This window comes from Rhamphochromis longiceps, linkage group LG8 (genome assembly GCF_057381845.1).
Source record: "Rhamphochromis longiceps isolate RC_006_pf linkage group LG8, R_longiceps_female_GT1.1, whole genome shotgun sequence".
Lineage (NCBI taxonomy): Eukaryota > Metazoa > Chordata > Actinopteri > Cichliformes > Cichlidae > Rhamphochromis > Rhamphochromis longiceps.
The window spans coordinates 35,319,176-35,339,142 of record NC_140564.1 but is presented as its reverse complement, the minus strand read 5'-3'; the positions used below and the strand labels follow the sequence as shown (position 1 = coordinate 35,339,142).

Sequence of the window (19,967 nt, the reverse complement as noted above, 5' to 3'; positions counted from 1 at the left end):
GTCAGCTGAATGGTAAGAACAAGATCCGGGCCATCAACACGTACGCCCTGCCCGTGATCAGGTACCCTGCTGGGGTAATAGGCTGGCCAAAGGAGGAGATAGAAGCCACTGACATCAAGACAAGAAAGCTCCTGACCATGCATGGAGGGTTTCACCCCAAGTCCAGCACCCTGAGGCTGTACGCTAAGCGGAAGGAAGGGGGCCGGGGACTGGTGAGTGTCAGCACCACAGTCCAGGATGAGACAACGAACATCCAAGAATACATTGGGAAGATGGCCCCAACTGACCGAGTGCTCAGTGAATACCTCAGGCAGCAGAAACCCAAGAAAGAGGAGGGAGACGAGGAACCATCATGGAAGGACAGGCCCCTGCACGGTATGTACCACCGGCAGATAGAGGAGGTGGCTGATATCCAGAAATCCTACCAGTGGCTGGACAAAGCTGGACTGAAAGACAGCACAGAGGCACTAATCATGGCAGCACAAGAACAAGCTCTGAGCACAAGATCCATAGAGGCTGGGGTCTATCACACCAGGCAAGACCCCAGGTGCAGGCTGTGTAAAGATGCCCCAGAGACAATCCAGCACATAACAGCAGGGTGCAAGATGCTAGCAGGCAAGGCATACATGGAACGCCATAACCAAGTGGCCGGCATAGTGTACAGGAACATCTGTGCCGAGTATAACCTGGAAGTCCCGAGGTCAAAATGGGAGATGCCCCCAAGGGTGGTGGAGAATGACCGAGCTAAGATCCTGTGGGACTTCCAGATACAGACGGACAAAATGGTGGTGGCTAACCAACCGGACATAGTGGTGGTAGACAAACAGAAGAAGACGGCCGTAGTGATCGATGTAGCGGTTCCGAATGACAGCAATATCAGGAAGAAGGAACACGAGAAGCTGGAGAAATACCAAGGGCTCAGAGAAGAGCTCGAGAGGATGTGGAGGGTGAAGGTAATGGTGGTCCCCGTGGTAATCGGAGCACTAGGTGCGGTGACTCCCAAGCTAGGCGAGTGGCTCCAGCAGATCCCGGGAATAACATCGGAGATCTCTGTCCAGAAGAGCGCAGTCCTGGGAACAGCTAAGATACTGCGCAGGACCCTCAAGCTCCCAGGCCTCTGGTAGAGGACCCGAGCTTGAAGGATAAACCGTGCTGGGTGTTTTATTTATATATATATATATATATATATATATATATATATATATATATATATATATATATATATATATATATATACATCAATCTGACAATACTATAATATTGGCCATATTATATTTACATTACCACAGTGAGATGACTTTAGTCTCATAAACAACATCAGCTAATTGTCATTTACTAGCTAATCTTAAATGACTGTTCAGCACAGACATGAAGCCCAACAATCATGTTTTACAGTCCTGTGGTCTCAGCCTCAGATACTCAACTAATCAAAGTGATGTCATGACAAAAATGAATGACCAACAAAACATTTTTCTCCTTCATTTCTGTCAAACAAAGCTGTATGTAACGTGTCTCGCGGTTAGTATCATGGTTGCTAGGCAACCTGAACAGCGCGACGAAGCGTATACCGTCCCATTTCACAAGCCTCTCACTTCCGCACTTCTCGTACTTATAGGACGCACCGTACGTAGTACGCGTAGTGCGCGTACTTCAAGCGTGCAGACCCTGAATTGGGACACAGCCTCTGATTCAGGTTTATAAGATGAACTGAAACCGTGACCTTTGACACTTCCTGCGCCACATTTCCACCTCAGCGCTGAGGTTAAATGTTTCCTCACCTGTACATAGAAGCACCTTGAAGCTGTGCTTTTGCACATCATTCTTCTTCAGACACACAAACTTTTTGTGTGCGATATTTGTACGTGTTGTAAATACGCCTGTTTGATATGAAGCTGAAGATGATGATGGTGATGATGAAGCTGACCCCTGCAGCACGCGCTCAGGAGGTGACTGTTAACCGTCAGTGTTTCAATAAAGTTGTCCACGTCACAGCGTGCACTTCCTGCTTCACGTGTTTTGTTTTTGTTGTGACATTAAAACGATGTTCTCTGAGTTTGGAAGCTGTGTGTCTGTGTTGTTGCACGCTTCTTTCTGGTTTTGTCTCGTTGTTTTCATCCAGTCTTGGTACTTTGTGCCATGTTGTTGGCTCACAGTTTATGGTGAATTTGTGCGTTTCTGATTGTGTTAATGTTGGATCTGTTGTGCTCACTCTTCATCTCTCACTGATCATGTTTCATTTTGTCTGCTCGTCTTTGTGTGTTTGCTGGTTGTGCTGCTGTGTTTTGGTTTGTATCTCTACGATGTTGTTCTTGGTTTCCGTGATTATAATCACGTGCATGTCTGACGTCACAGAGGAATAATTAGTATTAGTACATTTATTTATTTTTAACTTTACATATCACATTTTAGACATACAGTCAAGTAAAACAGGGATCACATAAAAGATAACATTGTGGTAGTACAATGAAGAACAGAAAGAGGGACAAGGACAGTGAGACAAAAGTGAGTACAAAAAATAAAATAAATTAAGGGGAACATAAATAAACAAAGTTTGCAAGAGCCAAAATCAAGTTAACATCTGTAACCGACTGAAACTGCTAACAGTCTTGAGAGCCTTCGTGTTTTTTGATGAGGAGATTGTCCTTATATATTGTACAAGTTCAGGCTTTCTGCCGAGGACTTTGCTTTTGTGTATATGAAATTTTGCCAAAAATAAAACCAAATTTATAAAGAAGAAAGCATCATTGTCCTTGTCTTTAAAAGTATAATAGCCAAAGATAACATCCTTATAGTATAGTTGAAGATTAGGGAGAACAGAGTCAGTAATAAACTTGTTTAAATCCTTCCAGAATTTACATGTAAATTTACTTACATGACCAAAACAGATGAGAAACTGTTTCAGGTTGCTCTTGACAGAAGGTACAATTTACATTTATTTCAATTCAATTCAATTCAATTTTATTTATATAGCGCCAAATCACAACAAAAGTCGCCTCAAGGCGCTTCATAAATTTCAGCCATAAATTTGGACAAATATTGTTTGGTAGGGTAAAACTTATGAATCAACTTAAAGGAAATCTCTTTAATTTTGTTTGTTAAGAAAAACCTTTGTGGTAAAGTCCAAACTTTTTTCCATTCAATATCTGTTACAAAATTGGCCGAATAAAATATGGCTGATGGAACAGAGACCATTGCATCCTGAAAGAGAGATCTTATTTTGGTATTTATAGACTTATGAGAGGAAAAGCAAACATTGCCAAGAGAAGAATGTAACACATCCGGGGGAGTGACCTGTAGTGGAGCACTGTGGGAGCATCTGTGTAACATGGACAGACCAGATGGGATGGCATCGAACACTATTGAGAATTCTTTAGGCGTTATATTAGTATTAGTAAATGCAGATGAACGCGCTGGTGGCTCTGACGTCATCACGCAGTAATTTGCAGATGAAAATCTGACGCAGGGCGCCTCCGGTCCAGCAGGGGGCGGGGCAGAGCCGCGGTGACGTCGTCAGAGGAAGAGGAGGAGGTTTGTGTTGCCAGCCTGGCTGTGAGGATCGCTGAGACGAGTCTGCGCTGAAGCTGAAGCTGTTCTCGGGCACAAACTCGGTGAGAGCAGAAACCCTCGGTCCTCACCGGAAGCTGACAGAGGTGACGGTTCCGGTTATCCAGAAACTTCTACGGTTCCGACTCTTTACTCTGACCTGAACAGAGACAGTCTGTCTGCCAGCGAGACTGCGCACAGGTGAGCCCAGCACAGGTGAGTCACAGTAAAGGGGGCTTTGGTGGGTTTGTGTGGTCATAAAAGTGGCGTGACCGGCCTCACTTCCGGTCACGTACTGTCTCAGAGCTGCTCCAAACACTCCGTTTACCACAGCCTTCCACACTCTGGGACCTGTGTGACGTCACAAAGCTGCACCGCTGCAGGTGTGTCAGGTGTTCAGTGAGCTGAGACTCAGTCAAAGAAGGCTGACTGTGAGTGAATCATGCAAAGCTGCTTCTGCCTCGTTCAGGGTCTCACCCTCACCTTCCAGAGACTTTCTGGTGATCTTTGGCCCCAGCTGCAGTGCCCTCCAGGTGAACTTTGACCTGTTGAGAGGCGCAGAAGGGCAGATGGAGCTCTTTAAGCAGAAGTGTCCAGTCACAGGAAGTGGCGTCTGGTTTCTTGGCTGTCTGGTTTGGGACTTCCTGTCACTGGGCCAGAGAGTGTGTGTGTGTGTGTGGTCACAGCTCTGGTGTGTTTCATGCTCTTCAGCACGAGGTCAGGACTCTTCTTTGTCCTCTCCTGGCTCCGCTTCAGTGTCACTCACAGGCCCAGGATGACGGCTTCCCCCTCAGCAGCACCGACGCCACGTTTCAGCTTCAGACACGTCACTGCTTCAACCTGTGACGGGAGACAGAGCGTGCGTGTGGGCGTGTCTTGATGTTTTTGTGTGCTTGTGGTTGTTGTGAGTGTGCTGAGCGCTCTGACTTCAGTATCAGTACCTGTAACGCTTCAACGTCTGGCGTTGGTGTGATGTCAGCACTGACGCCTGGTTTCTGCCCGTGTGTGCAGGTACGATGGCGCTCTGTGGGTGGTGGTTAATCCACTTCCTCGTCTTCACTTCTTGCTCAGCTCACGACTTCTTCACCTCCATCGGTGAGTTTGGCCGCTCTGTATCGTAGCGTGGAGTCCTGCTGAGCGCGTGTGTGAGCGCTAATTTGTTCTTTGTCACAGGTCACATGACGGACCTGCTGTTCACGGAGAAGGACCTGGTCACCTCCCTGAAGGACTACATCCGAGCGGAGGAGAGCAAACTGGAGCAGATCAAAAAGTGAGTGTCGCTGCTCGCCGTTAAACGCTCCGCCTCCTGTTATCCTGGAACAGAATCTCAAGTTTGTTGGGGGGGGGGGCAGCTAACTAGGTTTACATTGCTGTCATGATCTGCGACACACTCTTACCTGTGCCGTGTGTGTGTTCAGGTGGGCAGACAAACTGGACGTCCTCTCGGCAGCTGCCACTCAGGACCCCGAAGGCTTCCTGGGTCACCCGGTGAACGCCTTCAAGCTGATGAAGAGGCTGAACACGGAGTGGGGGGAGCTGGAGAGCCTGGTGCTCACCGACGTGTCTGATGGTGCGACGCAGAAATCAGCTGTTGGACGTTAGGACACAGAATCTTTTTTCCTTGTTTTCATTGTCCTCCTTCTTCTTCTTCTGTGGTGTTTCAGTGTTCATCTCCAACCTCACCATCCAGAGGCAGTACTTCCCCAACGACGACGACCAGACCGGCGCGGCCAAAGCTCTGATGAGACTGCAGGACACCTACCAGCTGGACACCAACGCCATCTCCACCGGAGAGCTCCCAGGTCTGTGAACCGGGACCTGCTCTGCTTTACAGGGCAGAGCGGGCTCTTCAGTCCGAGTTTAGAGAAGACGGCACTCAGGAGGAAAAGGACCACAAATGTTTCTGAGCTCTCGGTCGTGTGTCTGAAAGTCATTTACACGATTCAACCTTCCAGCTCGCGCTTTAATAACAGGAACATGAGTTGTAAATGCTCCTGCTCTCTCTCGTCTCCTCAGGATCGTCCTCCACCTCCTCCGCCTGGAGCACTCTGACCGTGGATGACTGCTACGACCTCGGGAAGGTGGTGTACTCGGAGGCGGATTACTACCACACCGAGCTGTGGATGGCTCAGGCCCTGAGGCAGCTGGACCAGGGCGAGACGTCCCGCGCCGTGGACGCCGTCACCGTCCTCGACTACCTGAGCTACTCCGTGTACCAGCAGGGGGAGCTGGAGAGAGCGCTGGAGTTCACCAGGAGGCTGCTGGACCTGGGTTAGTACCTGCAGACGGGCAGTTCAGTCAGCAAACGTGCTGCCGTTGCTTTAAAGAGTTAGAAAAAGGAGCAACGCTGAGTTTCCAGAGAGTCCAAGGCTTCTTCTCACATCTTCAGAGCTTGTGTGCAGATTTGTTGATCTCGCTCACCTGAAGTTGTTTTTCTGCCCGTTAGATCCGACACACCAGCGAGCCAACGGGAACCTGAAATACTTTGAGTACCAGCTGGCCAAACAGAAGAAGGTGGAGAAGGTGGAGGAGAAGGAGGAGGAAAGCAAGGTGAGGCAGAGGAGGGAGAGCAAAGACGACTACCTGCCTGAGAGGAAGAAGTACGAGCAGCTGTGTCGCGGCCAAGGCATCAAGCTGGTGAGGCGAGCGAAACAAGCGCACCTCTGAGAGTCGTTTATCGGCGTCACTTCAACCTCTGCTTCCTGTCAGACTCCCCGCAGGCAGAGCCGCCTCTTCTGCCGCTACTATGACAACAACCGGCACCCGCGGTACGTGATTGGCCCGGTGCAGCAGGAGGACGAGTGGGACAGCCCGCACATCGTGCGCTACCACAACATCGTGTCAGAGAAAGACATGGAGAAGGTGAAAGAGCTGGCCAAGCCCAGGGTGAGTCCGAGCATCTTTATCTCACGCGCTGCTGCAGAGCTTATCCCAGGTCGGACGCCATTAGTGCTTTACCAACGCAAGGGGCGGGGCTAAATATCAGTATTCAGAAATATTGCTCCCCGTTAAGTCGCTGTATATTAAAATTTTTATGAAAACATGTTTATTATTACTTCCCCCGCCAACCTGACCCAACAGAGTCCAATAGGTGGAGCTTATCAAAGGATGGAGAGGAAATGACCTCGAAGAAGAAACTCGCAGAAGTGTCGGAAAACGAATCGAGAGCAGTCGGGATGTTAAAAACTGGACAAGAGTCATGATGAGAACATGACTGCTGCCTGATGTGTCGCCGCGACTCTAAACTGTCAGTTTTCGTTTTTGTGGCTGACTGTCGGCTCGCGGTTACGTCGGCTCGCGGTTACGTCTGCTCGCGGTTACGTCGGCTCGCTGCTCGACTGCCGATCGGTCGTGTTGATGTTCGGTTCACGGTTTACAGCAAAGAAGAGCAGCGCGAGCACTTTCAGCTCAAACACCCAGAAACTCAGGTCAATCGTGTGGATGCACAAAATTTACCTCGGCAACAGTGAATGCTGTTATCTGATTGGCTGCTAGGTCGTTAAGCCGCGATGAGCTCTGTAGAGAAATGAAATATATTATATTGAAATTAGAACGAATCCCCGTTCACACCTCAGTGCAGCGTTCAAACATCCATCATCACAAACTGCTTCCTGTTGGCCGGCGGCGTCCTGTCAGCGAGCGGCAACTGCTCATTTTTAACTTGTAACCCCGTGACACGGGTGCTGTCAATCATTAATCTATGCCCCGCCCCTACCTCTTGATACACGCCCACAAAATCAGGATCAAACGTCTAAAACTGAAACAATTAATTTAAAGCCAGAAAAAAATATTTGCATGAAAACAAAAAAATTATTTAAAGTAAAAAATTTCGTTTGTTTTTCAAACACATCAAAAACAAAACTGTAGTTTGAGCCTCGTCAGTGAGCGAGGAAGAAAGGTGACGGGCGGGCGGTGGGTGGAGAGGATCACGAGGTTGTGCGGCTGTGTGGTGCGGCTCCTCCGTCGGTGTCGGTCGGCGTTAGTCGGTGCTCCGGGCGTCGCTCTGTGTCTGCCTGTAACTGTCGGCCGATTGGCTCCACAGCTCCGTCGAGCCACCATCTCTAACCCCGTCACCGGCGTGCTGGAGACGGCCCACTACCGCATCAGTAAGAGGTAAGAGCTGCTGGGGCAGGAGGCGGCGTCCGCGGGGTGGACCTCACCTCTCTGCCCCCAACACCACCCTGTCCTCCCCCCTCTGTGATGGCGGCCGTCCCGGTGAGAGCAGAAAAGGCAACGAGTCGCTTCAAACAAACGAATAATTAAAATGTTCCTTCCTCCAAAGTGGAATTCTCATTTAAACGTCACAGAAGAATCGGCATTATTATTACAGACTTCCAGCCTCCGATCATCACAGCTGACGCCCCCCAACAGTCTGAAACATAAAAGACTTCAGTTTTATAAAATCCAGTTTTCACACATTCAGCTTGAAAGAAACGTTTAAACGTCCATGATGGGCTGTAAGCTCTGAAACATCTCCATAAACTTGTAGTTTCACGTTGTTGCTGCTGAGAAATGGTTAATAATAATAAAGCAGATGTTCATGAGCAGCTGTTTTACCGCTGTCCTCCCACCAGGGGGCGCTGCAGCACAGAGAGACAGCTGTAACTGTCATCAGCTCAATCAGTCCCACCTGGGCAGGTGTAAAAGGCCACATCAGAGGAGATATCAGAAGGTCCTGTAACGCTGCAGGAACAGCTACTTTGAGCGTCTTCTTTCAGGCTCTGCTCTCGCTGGGATTCGAGCCTCGGCTTGTTTTCTTTGCTCGTTCGGGGACAGGAAGTCAAACATTTAAGACTCTCGATGTCGCTTTAACGTTTTCGTGGAGGCAGCAGGAGGATTCGTGTCTCATACCTGTGCTTCTCACTGTTACCTGCACATTGTTACGTAAAATAACAAGAGTCTGCAAACGTTTCAAAATAAAGTTCTGAAGTCAGACAGTCTGTTGACCTGTCAGTGCGTCAGCTTCACGGAAATACTCTCTACAGTAGTTACTGTAAAACTACTGCAGGTACTGCAATGTTACTGCGTGTTTTGTGTATGATGCTGGTGTAGTGACTTCATAAGTGAAACATCAACTGAGATTATTTTCAGTTTCAATTATGGCAGAATATCGATCCCATAACCTTCTGTTTGTGAGGGGCAGCCAATCAGAGGAAAGTTGTCTGAAGGAGGGAGGAGCTAAAGCAGCTTGTCAAACATCCTGAAGGTTGACCACGTGCACTCCATGTCCTCTTCATTAGGTACCTTGTTGGCTCTGGGTTAGACTCGGCGCTCTTTAACTCGCCAAAGCAGATCAGGGCTTCACGTGTACCTAATGAAGTGGCCTTATGTGGCGTTTGAAGCTCGTGCTGCCTCCCTGACTGCAGCGTGTGGATAGTGACCGCCCTCTCTCTGTCCTCTCTCTGTCTCTCTGCATTAACCTATAATTGGGAGTAGCTCAGACGTGCCACGGTGCATGACCCTCACACAGGCAAACTGACCACGGCCCATTACCGAGTCTCCAAGAGGTAAGAGCAGGACGTCACTCGCTTCAGGCCCGGGCGGAGCGCAGGCTGTTCGTAACGATGGACGCCGCACGTGCAGCGCTCCGGACGGCTTTGTCACAAGCGACCAATCACAAGCCGACTTGTAAAGCCGCGTGTGAACTCCTGGATCCATCAGTGAGCGTGCGAGTTTTTTTCCTCCGCAGTAAATTTGTGACTTCGCTTCAGCTTTTATTGAAGTCACGATATAAATGTTTTTGGGGCGTCCATCTTTATTTACAGCCTGTGGTCACCACCGTCTCGGGGGCGGAGTCTCCTCCTTCATGCTTTTCTAACGTTCAGCTGGCTGTAATGACACAAACGTCAGCGGTGAAGCTCTGTAAATGTCGTTTTTTTCATAGAGGAGCTGCTTTAGAAACTGTCTGTTGTTTCCCCGCCCTCCTCGTTGCCGTCTCCTCGCCGTGCGCCGGTTTGTGCTGTTTTCGTGACCTCGGCGGTGACTCTGTGTCTTCTCTGTCCTCTCAGCGCCTGGCTCGGAGCGTACGAGCATCCCGTGGTGGACAAAATCAACCAGCTGATCGAGGACGTCACGGGGCTGAACGTGAAGACGGCCGAGGACCTGCAGGTAACGCCTCACCTGAGTTCAAACGCCGCTAACCGTCTGGCGCCTCTGATGTTTTAAGCGCTGTGTTTGATGCAGGTGGCTAACTACGGCCTGGGGGGACAGTACGAGCCGCACTTCGACTTCGGACGGGTAAATAAAACCAGATACATGAGAATCTGTTTCTGTCAGCATTTTATTTCTGCTGAAAGACGGAAAACGATCAATAACAGATATGGATCCATGTTGGACACATTTCATTAAAATCAACTAAATAGATCCAATCTGTGTATTTGTATTGTAGATTTATTTATTTGTAACTTTTAACAAAGTTCAGTTTTTTGAAATGAGTGAATGAATTTTCATTACTCTGACCGCCGTGCACTTCCTGTTTCAGAAAGACGAACCGGACGCATTCGAGGAGCTGGGCACGGGCAACCGGATCGCCACGTGGCTGCTTTACGTCAGTGCTGCTGTGTGTGTGTGTGTGTGTGTGTGCATGTGCGTGTGTGTTGCTGCCGCTCACGCTTTCCTCCTTCCCGCTGCAGATGACCGACGTGCAGGCAGGGGGCGCCACCGTCTTCACTGACATCGGAGCTGCTGTGAAACCCAAAAAGGTTCAACTACTCACTTTCTTCATCATCATCATCATCACAGAAACAAGTCTGTTTAATAAACCAAACTGAGAAACAGGCGGGCAGACGAGGGCGCCGCTTCTCAGTAATCTGACGCAGTGTCATGTGACGCGTCATGTGACCGTGTTTCTCCAGGGGACGGCGGTGTTCTGGTACAACCTGTATCCAAGCGGAGAAGGAGACTATCGGACCCGACACGCCGCCTGCCCCGTGCTGCTGGGAAACAAGTGGGGTGAGGTCATCGCGCCATATTCACACACGTGCACAGTAAAACAATAAATACACACAAAATCATCATCAAGTAAAAATACTTTCAGATTTTCACGCCTGGTGATGATTGACATAAAAAAATTTCTTTTAAAAATTATTTTCTAAAAATAAGAAAAATAAAAGAACAAATCCAAACTCCCGTCAGTTATATAAAACTGTTTTGGGTCATTAAAAGCTTTGTTGTTATGTTGGAGTTGATTTATTTTTAAATGTTTGTGTTGATTGATGAATATTGGATGTTTTCTGGGTGTGTTTGCAGCAGCTCACGTGACTGCTGAAGGATTTTTGGTGTTTGATGTTTCAGATGAAACGAACTTGACTGAGCTTCATGAAAAGCTTCAGATTTGATGAGAAAGACGGAGAAACCTTCACGCTGCTCAGACTCGTGGCGTTTGTCGAGGCTCTGATGAAACTCTTTCTTCCTGCAGTATCGAACAAATGGATCCACGAGCGAGGGCAGGAGTTCAGGCGGCGCTGCAGCCTCAACGAGACCGACTGACGACAGACCTTCCTCCTCCAGCTCAGCCGTCTTCCTCCTCTGCTTCCTGCCTGCAGGCGCAGAGTGTGACTGCACATGTGATCCAACACGCTTATTTTTCTCTACAGCGTGTGTGTGTGTGTGTGTGTGTGTGTGTGTGTGTGTGTGTGTGTGTGTGTGTGTGTGTGTGTGTGTGTGTGTGTGTGTGTGTGTGTGTGTGTGTGTGTGTGTGTGTGTGTGTTTGACTCATTTCTGCTTTAACGAGAATCACGCTGACGTTCAGACGTCCGTACCTGTCCAGGTGTTCAGCCTGAGAGCTAAAACTTCTCGAGAACAAAGAACGCTGCACGAGAGGTTCGTTTAAAGATGAATAAAGTTTTTTGGGGGTTTTTGGATCCAGAATGTTTGAAATCTCGTGAGCTTTGACTTAAAAGCAGAAAATCTGATTGATTTAATTCTGTTCCATCGACGGTTCTGCCCATTAAACCAGCGAGTGGAACGAAGGAGCGCTAAATGTGACAAATTTTGAATGGAGTTTGGCCCGAGGTCGCTAACATGAGTCAAGTCAGACGCTACAGACCGAGAAACGCTCCGTCACCCGTGTCACTCCCTGACCTTCACGACTGTTACAAAGACGGCGAGGAATCAGATTACTCTCGTCATCACGGGAATCAACCAGAAGCAAGAACCGATCGAATCTGAACGACGATCGATCGTGTGGTTCTGTGAGACAATCATAGCTGAAACTGAACTGCGTATTTATTGATTTCTGACAGGATTCGTGTGAACGCCTCTTCACTGTTTTTCATCTGCGTTTTAAAAATTCCTCGTTTAAAAGTTTTAAAATGTTTGCACCTTCTTTTTTCTGTTTCCTGTTTCTTTTTGAAGTCTGAAACGTGTCGCCGAGCTCCTGCTCCTGATCTGATTCATGTCACCTCAGCCGTGACAAAGTGGGTTTTATTTTGGAAACTCTTCCACGCTTCAGCTGCCATGCTTTTATTCTGAAAAGCAGAACATCTGAGGCTCTTTGATTTACAAATTCAGTCCAAGTGGATTTTTCTGCGCTGTCCACCCATCGTCATGGTTACACCTCCGTTTCCACCAATAGCGTGAGCGTTCGAGGAGGTTTAACCGTAAGGTCGTTCAGATGCTGCAGGTCAAACTCCAGATAAGCAAAGCACGCCGCCTCCTCTTAACCCTGTTAGCTTATTTCTGAGCGCAGTTACTAATTTCTGCTCCACGCCGTTTCCGTGACAACCCTCACTCCTGTTTGTGTGTGTCTGTTGTGTGTTGGATGATGTCCTGTGCAGTGACCTGATGTAAGACACGTTTCTTATCAGAATAAAATGCTGCTGCAACCCAGGAGAAGTAAGAAAATGGCGTCTGTCGTTATTCTCTGGCGGCAGCGTTGCCTCAGCAGCGTGCTGCTGCGTTTTAAAGAGGGCGACCATTTATCGTGTTTAAAAAAAGAAACAAACACTCTTCAAACGTATAAATTTAATAATCAAAAACAAAACGATCGATCAGCTGATCAGCGATGGACTACCCCACCCACAGGAAGACAACGTCTTTGGTTCAAGGCAGAAAACAGCAGGAATTGTGGGATTGTAGTTTTGCAGGGAGAACTCCGATTGGCCCTTTGTGCTGGTGTCGTGCGGCACGGTCAGAGAGGCCCGTGTTAAGGCTCGGGGAGGCGGTAATCTGGCAGGTGATTTCCCTCGCGAACGCGTCCGAAGCAGCCGAGCAGCAGATCGATGGCGGTGCTGACGGTGGAGCGGACATCCTCCTCAGTCTGGCCCCTCAGAGGGTTCACCTCCACCAGGTCCACCGCCGACAGCAGACCTGCAGAGAGACAAAGAGCACATTTGTGGTAACTTCCTGGTTATGTGAGGGCGAGTGTGGCACGTGGGGGTAATGAGCTGGTGTTCATGTTGTGGATTTTGGAGTTAATTCAGTTTGAAAATGAGGCAGCGTCACTGACAGGAAGCTTCAGCATCATGTGACCGCACAGTTCCTCTGATCGTTTTATAGGCGCATAAAGACTTTAACGTGAGTTCTTCGGCTGGTGGGGTGCTGCAGTCACTCCCCAAAGGCTGCGTCTGTACAGGGAGTGCAGAATTATTAGGCAAGTTGTATTTTTGAGGAATAATTTTATTATTGAACAACAACCATGTTCTCAATGAACCCAAAAAACTCATTAATATCAAAGCTGAATGTTTTTGGAAGTAGTTTTTAGTTTGTTTTTAGTTTTAGCTATTTTAGGGGGATATCTGTGTGTGCAGGTGACTATTACTGTGCATAATTATTAGGCAACTTAACAAAAAACAAATATATACCCATTTCAATTATTTATTTTTACCAGTGACACCAATATAACATCTCCACATTCACAAATATACATTTCTGACATTCAAAAACAAAAACAAAAACAAATCAGCGACCAATATAGCCACCTTTCTTTGCAAGGACACTCAAAAGCCTGCCATCCATGGATTCTGTCAGAGTTTTGATCTGTTCACCATCAACATTGCGTGCAGCAGCAACCACAGCCTCCCAGACACTGTTCAGAGAGGTGTACTGTTTTCCCTCCTTGTAAATCTCACATTTGATGATGGACCACAGGTTCTCAATGGGGTTCAGATCAGGTGAACAAGGAGGCCATGTCATTAGTTTTTCTTCTTTTATACCCTTTCTTGCCAGCCACGCTGTGGAGTACTTGGACGCGTGTGATGGAGCATTGTCCTGCATGAAAATCATGTTTTTCTTGAAGGATGCAGACTTCTTCCTGTACCACTGCTTGAAGAAGGTGTCTTCCAGAAACTGGCAGTAGGACTGGGAGTTGAGCTTGACTCCATCCTCAACCGAAAAGGCCCCACAAGCTCATCTTTGATGATACCAGCCCAAACCAGTACTCCACCTCCACCTTGCTGGCGTCTGAGTCGGACTGGAGCTCTCTGCCTTTACCAATCCAGCCACGGGCCCATCCATCTGGCCCATCAAGACTCACTCTCATTTCATCAGTCCATAAAACCTTAGAAAAACCAGTCTTGAGATATTTCTTGGCCAATCGAAGTGTTAACTGAAGAAAATGTTGCAAGCACTGGTGATCACACTGATAATGTGGTCCTATTCAGTAAAATGGGCCAAAAAATGGCATAAAAGGCTTAATTTCTCAAAAAGTATAAAAGTTATCATCACCAAAAGATATAGCAGACATTAGCAGAAGGAGCAGAACAGTTTAAAGTTTGAATGGTTAAAATCAGCTGAAACTGAGGGAAACCAGCAAAGGTCGGAGCAACTAGAATAAGGTAGAAGAATAAAGAACTAGAAAAAGATGCATTTCCTGCGAAAATGCAGTGTGAATGCTGTGTAGTGGAATCTGCTGAAATAAGCTGAAAAGCAGAATTATCTGCTTGAAAAGAGGTGAAGAACCTGAAGTTTGCTGAAAACAGCTGAAGAAGCTGGAATTTGTGCTGAAAAGTAGTGAAAAACTGAAAGTTTTGCTAAAAAGAGGTGAAAAAGCTGAAATTTGTGTGGGAAAGAGTTTAAACAGTTGAAGTGTTAACTGAAGAAAATGTTGCCATAAGCAGGATTTGAACCCGCGCCTCCTGCTCTGAGAACAGCTGCTCATCTCACTGAGCTAAAACATGGCTTGGAAACTATTCTGGTGTCAAAATGTCAAAGAGGATAATGTCCAGCTGTCCGCAGTGAGAACAGTCGGCTGAATGAATGTTAAAGAGAGCAGCATTTTAATTCACAGTGCTTAATTCAAGGCAATGATTTACTGGATGTTAGAGGGTTTGGAGGAAGGTTTAACGTGGCACAAGCTGAGGATGATGATAACTTAAAAAGCAGAACTGAGACGGAGTTGGCCGTCCGACTGCGGTCTGGGGTGTGGGGCCTTCCTGCTGCTGCGGAGTCGGGGCGGTCTGCCTCCCCCCACCGCAGGGAAAAGGGTAACACCACCTGGGTCTGGGTGCAGTTCCCCCCTCCAGGGGCAAGGGTACCTAGACCCGGTTTGTAGAGTACGCTTGGGGAGTGTGATCGTGTGTACAGCGTCTCTTTATGTCTGTCTCCACGTTGGTTGAGTGTGGAGTGAGTGCATATGAGAGCATGAGGGTGGGAATGGATGTTTGTGTCTGTGTGTGCCTGTATGTCTGTGTCTATATGTCAGGTTGGGTGTCAGGCGCCACCTCTCTGGGGACATCTCAGGCCCTCCAAGGTTTGGAGGCCTATCTCCCCCTACCACCACTTCCCCTGCCAGTGGCGGACCCCCTCAGGTGTCAGTGCGTTGGTGGTTCTTTGTGTCCGGGGATGGGCGTCCAGGTACACACCGGCTCACTCCTTGGTGGCTGCTTATCGGGGCCTGGAGCCTGGGGCTCGCTCGGGCCACTTCGGAGGTGGGGTGCCCCCGGCCTCTCGGCCTGGGGCTCGGTCACTCAGGCGCGGCTGGCTGCCGGCGGAGCTCACGGGCGCGTCACTGCAACTCCCCCTGACTTCTGCTCCGCGGCTGCTGAGTGAGCCCTCATCTGGGACTCTCCTCAGCTCTTTCTGGGACAGTGGCGCGGCTGCCCCTCTGTTGGTCTTCCTTGGTCTCTTGTGTTCTGGGGGCCTCTGGATGTCTGGAGTTTTGATCTCCTCCATACCTGCTTCATGCCCTGGAGGACGGGGCTGTGGCCCCCCCACGCCCTCTAGCAGATCATTACATGGAGAAACCTTTGGAATGCAAGCATGCTGATCCACACAGGTATGCACACAGGTGTACACACGGGTATTCACAGACGCGGACTACAGCTTTCTTGGCTGCTGCCTCAAAGCACATTGTGCGCTGTCTATCTTGTGTGCTGCACAATATCGTTTATTATTTAGTATCTACTGATATCTACTGCTAGCTAGTTCATTGTGATGGTGCCGTTTTTTTTATTATGTTGCTCTTTGTTGTTGAGGAGAGAAGCGACAAAGCTATGTTAGCTTAAACACAGTGAAGCTGGAGGATGAACGCTAACTTTTTCCACTCGATAAAAGTTAACGTGTGTTCTCGGTGGTCGGGAACAAATGTAATCGCATGGCAGGATGCTGTAAAAGGACCAAACTTCAGTCAGGAGAACAACTGAGATAATCCATCCACAATACGAGGTTAGTCATTCATATACTGCTGCTGGGCTGCAGTTACATCGTAAGGGTTTAAAGACTGAGCTTTAAAATGTGCTGCTGAAAGGTGGTAATAAAAACCCAGAGAGGCTGACAGCGATAACTGACTTTTTAGGGGTTTGTTCAGATTAAATAGAACAAGATACAAACTGTTAAAACATGTGAAACACACAACAGCCTTAATAAACACAGAGTAGTTTGGACCCAGGAGCACGGTTCACGTGTTCACACCAGGATAGGGTTGCCAACCTTTTAACTGCCAAATAAGAGACACTAAAACGGGACAGCTGTCAGCCCTAATCCCCAAAGACAGAGTGAGTGAATACTGTGAATATACACAGATTGGCTAAACCAGTGTGCGTTGGAACAGGAACAGGAAGTGACACTCTACCGCAGCGAGAGCCAACACCAAGTGAGAGCTGTTGTGTTTAGTGTAAGCAGCTAATGTGGCTGCTTACACTAAACACGTTTCTACTGTGAAGAGCAGGGTTTGTTTTTCCCTGAGTTTCTGACTCGTACCTGTCTGACACAGGTGTTCTGTGATGTAGACGCCCTCTCTGTAGGTGAGTCCACCAACTACAGGCGTCCCGGTTGCTGGGGCAACAGAGGGGTCGATGGCATCGATGTCATAGCTGAGGTGAATCGGTTTCTTCCCTCTGTTCAAGGACACAAAGCATCTTTAACATTCGCTCAGACTATCACACCTTGGTGGCTTCATGCAGGCATCACCTGGCGGACAGGTAATCACACGTTTCCTCCATGACGCGGGCCACGCCGAGCTGATCCACCTCACTCATGGAGAAGGTCTTCACCCCCAGCATCTTCAGGATGTAGCTGAGGAGGAGAAAACCTCAGGATTAGAGCCTGCTGGCAGGTACACTCAGGTACACGCAGGTAATGAACTTCTGGTGACCCTCAGACCAGAGCGAGGTCGCTGACCTTTCAGAGCTTTTTGCTTCTTTAAATTTTTTATTGAGATTTCATTTCAATCATCTCCAAAATGCTTCGGGACGAGCTGATTGGTCAGAGGGGCGTCAGAAATAGGTGAGTCTCTGCATGGACTCAGGTGCACTCACTGCTCTGCTGGATCCACGTCTCTCAGCCCGATGAAGACCACATCGGCGGCGGACACACACGGCTTCAGCCAGGAGAAGTTCGGTAAGACGGGAACCTGGTGAGGAAGGGGAGGGGTTAGTGATTCTGTGTGACGGCGTGATGCTGATCTCTGTTGCTAAGATCACCTTTGAGCGCAACTCGTGGAGCAGGTAGGACACCGGCTGCCCGTGGATGTTCCCCGTGTACGTGGTCAGCGGCGTGTTGATGTCGGCGTGAGCATCCACCCACACGACGCTCAGCTCCCCAACCGCCGCAGAGTGCCCGTGGATGGAACCGATCGCCAGGCTGAGGACGGAAAACACAAACAGGAAGCGAGTCGATGGAGAGCCGACACCTGGAACCTACGTCCTGACTTCCTGTTCCTGTGTGGACTGACCTGTGGTCTCCGCCCAGCACCACCGCCGTGTGCCCATCCTCCTTCGCCGCTCGCACCGCCTGTGACAGCTTCTGGTTGGCGGCACCCACCGCCCTCACGCTCTTCAGCAAGCCCATGGGCTCGTCCCGGGACATGTCCTCGAACGTCAGGTTCCCATAATCCTTCACTGCACAGCCTGCACACACACACACACACACACACACACACACACACACACACACACACACACACACAATCATTGCAGGTTTCCTCGTACTGACTGTTCAACAGCGGAGGCGTTTCCCAGCATGCTCTCTGTGTGAACATTAACAGCGAGACGTTCAGGGAAGAAGGCAGCGGTGTAATGAGGCGTTCACTGACCCATGTGGACCTGTAAACACTTACTGTTTGCTGTTCGTGGATAAAGGTCAGCGCTGTTCCAGTAATGAAACTGAACGTGTGCACAGTGACCTCCTCTGAGGACGTTACACTTCCTGAACTCACTGTGTCAGTGAAACTGTGTTACCTGCGTACTCACAATCAGCTGAAGGAAAAACCACCAAACTCTGATTTTTACGGAGTTTTTTAAACGGAGCGTTACGTGAATCAGACTTTAAACACTTTATTTGAAGTCTGAATTTGAAGGTCAGCTCTGAACACCTTTTCTGGATTCAAACTGTGCTGAAGGTTAATGTTTTACCGACGTCACAGATTCATTCAGATGAATTGTTGAAAGTGGAAACGCCGGCGTGCTCCGCCTCCAGTTTGTTTGACGATTCGATGGTTTCTGAATATTAAAAATCAGACACTGTCGCTGTTACTGAGCTGCACAGCTGTTTGAATCTAACTGTAAACTTTGTAGTTGATTAAACCCATCATAAAGACAAGATACAAGATTTATTTTCTACTTTTATTCTATTTTATTTTGACTATCTGAGCTTCTCTATTTTATTTTTATCGTCTCTGTTTGTTCGGGATCTTGTGTCATTTTGATTTTTTGAGCTGTTGTACTTTAATTATGGGCCGTGTTTAATGTTTTGGCCACGGGAGGATGATCTGACCCTCTGTGTAGGAGGAAATCAGTGACTGCTCTCAATAATCAGCAGAAACATTTTAAAGCTTCATTCTGTCTCTTTGATGGACGGGGTTAAAATACCGGGCCGCACAGCTCTGTGCCCCCACCTGGCTTTGTGGGGTTTTCTGTCCCTGGTGCAGACCGCGGTCCGCTCAGGCTCATGTATTAATCAAACGTTTGTGGATTTTCTCATCACTGATTACTCGGCTCTGGATGAACATTAACTGACGAAACGGAGAAACTCAGGAAGTTTCTGAGTTGTTAATTCAACAAAAACAATGTTTCCTTAACTGGGAATGACGACCAACACGGATAACTAACTGGGCCGGCTGCGCTCCACCTAACGTCAGCCTTTCTTAAACATCTGTCCAGATGCTGCAGAGGCAAACTGCCACTGGTGCTCGGATGATTTTTAACAGAAATGTGTCACAGCTGCAGGAGGAGCTTCCTGATGTGTGAACAGGTGAGAACACCTGTGGAGTCCATCTCAGCTACCACAGGCTGAGAGGCGGAGACACAGCTGTGAGTGGGAGCTGATCTGTCCCCACTCACAGCATGTCTGTGGACGTACTCCACGGCGGAGTCGAACTCGGGCCCTTGTTGCTGTGAGGCACAGTGGGAACCACGGTGATGCTCACAGGGCGGTTCATCATTCAAACGGTAACTTCCGGTCAGTTTTACCTGCTGTCATTACATTTGCTGCTGCATGAAGGTGATTCTGTATGAAAGCACAAAAATAAACGTCTGTTGGAGTCTCCCGGTGACGTCACCGGACCCACCCAGCTGCTGCAGCCGCCTCTGCAGGCCCGCGGCTCGGATCCGCTCCGGTCCGTCCTCCACGCCTCCTCGGGACTGCAGCGGACAGAGAAGGAGAAGCTGGAGGATTACACGCGCACGAGTGCACGCGGAGCCTGTCCTCGCGCTCTCACCTGTCCCTTGGAGAAAGGAGCTCCGACGATCCCCGCGGAGCGCGCAGGAGGATGCTGGTGATGAAGGCTCCGCTGCACCGTCACGGCCACCTGGACCTGCCGCAGCGTCCTCGCGCTCCTCATGCTGATACACGCGCGCGCACACCGTCTCTGAGCCACTGACCGGCGCGAGTCTCCTAAAGACTCCACGTGACGTCAGGGGGAGGCACCGCGTGGAGCCGTGACGTCATGAAGCTTGTTTAAACACTTTGAAGAGATGAAGGTCAGACAGTGGGCTGATGTACGGAGGCTCATTCATGCCAACAACAAACAAGACGCTGAAGTTTATGAT

The 19,967-nt window shown here is 48.8% G+C and overlaps 2 protein-coding genes across 6 annotated transcripts; one reads left to right on the top strand and one right to left on the bottom strand.

Annotated features, from left to right (window-relative positions):
* The first annotated feature begins 3,510 nt into the window (after positions 1-3,510).
* Positions 3,511-12,387, top strand: LOC146664405 (prolyl 4-hydroxylase subunit alpha-1-like). Of its 4 annotated transcripts, none has more exons than XM_085417293.1 (15): positions 3,511-3,744; positions 4,555-4,638; positions 4,717-4,813; positions 4,962-5,113; positions 5,208-5,345; positions 5,560-5,814; positions 5,990-6,180; positions 6,253-6,429; positions 8,980-9,050; positions 9,552-9,651; positions 9,727-9,780; positions 10,025-10,090; positions 10,176-10,244; positions 10,398-10,494; positions 10,961-12,387. In XM_085417293.1, exons 2-15 carry the CDS (start codon positions 4,560-4,562, stop codon positions 11,029-11,031), a joined length of 1,617 nt encoding a protein of 538 aa, XP_085273419.1. In that variant the 5' UTR covers positions 3,511-3,744; positions 4,555-4,559; the 3' UTR covers positions 11,032-12,387. The 4 variants fall into 4 exon arrangements, with proteins under 4 accessions (XP_085273419.1, XP_085273417.1, XP_085273418.1 ...); XM_085417291.1 differs by having other exon boundaries at positions 3,511-3,759; XM_085417292.1 differs by lacking the exon at positions 8,980-9,050 and adding an exon at positions 7,586-7,656 and having other exon boundaries at positions 3,511-3,759.
* A 105-nt stretch (positions 12,388-12,492) lies between these two features.
* Positions 12,493-19,795, bottom strand: arg1 (arginase 1). Of its 2 annotated transcripts, XM_085417295.1 has the most exons (8): positions 19,637-19,795; positions 19,487-19,559; positions 17,654-17,828; positions 17,403-17,562; positions 17,238-17,332; positions 16,891-16,995; positions 16,681-16,817; positions 12,493-12,852 (listed from the first exon to the last, which is right to left on the bottom strand). In XM_085417295.1, the coding sequence occupies exons 1-8, from the start codon at positions 19,757-19,759 to the stop codon at positions 12,689-12,691; spliced, it is 1,032 nt and encodes a 343-aa protein (XP_085273421.1). In that variant the 5' UTR covers positions 19,760-19,795; the 3' UTR covers positions 12,493-12,688. The 2 variants fall into 2 exon arrangements, with proteins under 2 accessions (XP_085273421.1, XP_085273423.1); XM_085417297.1 differs by lacking the exons at positions 19,487-19,559; positions 19,637-19,795 and adding an exon at positions 17,859-19,384.
* Positions 19,796-19,967: the final 172 nt, after the last annotated feature.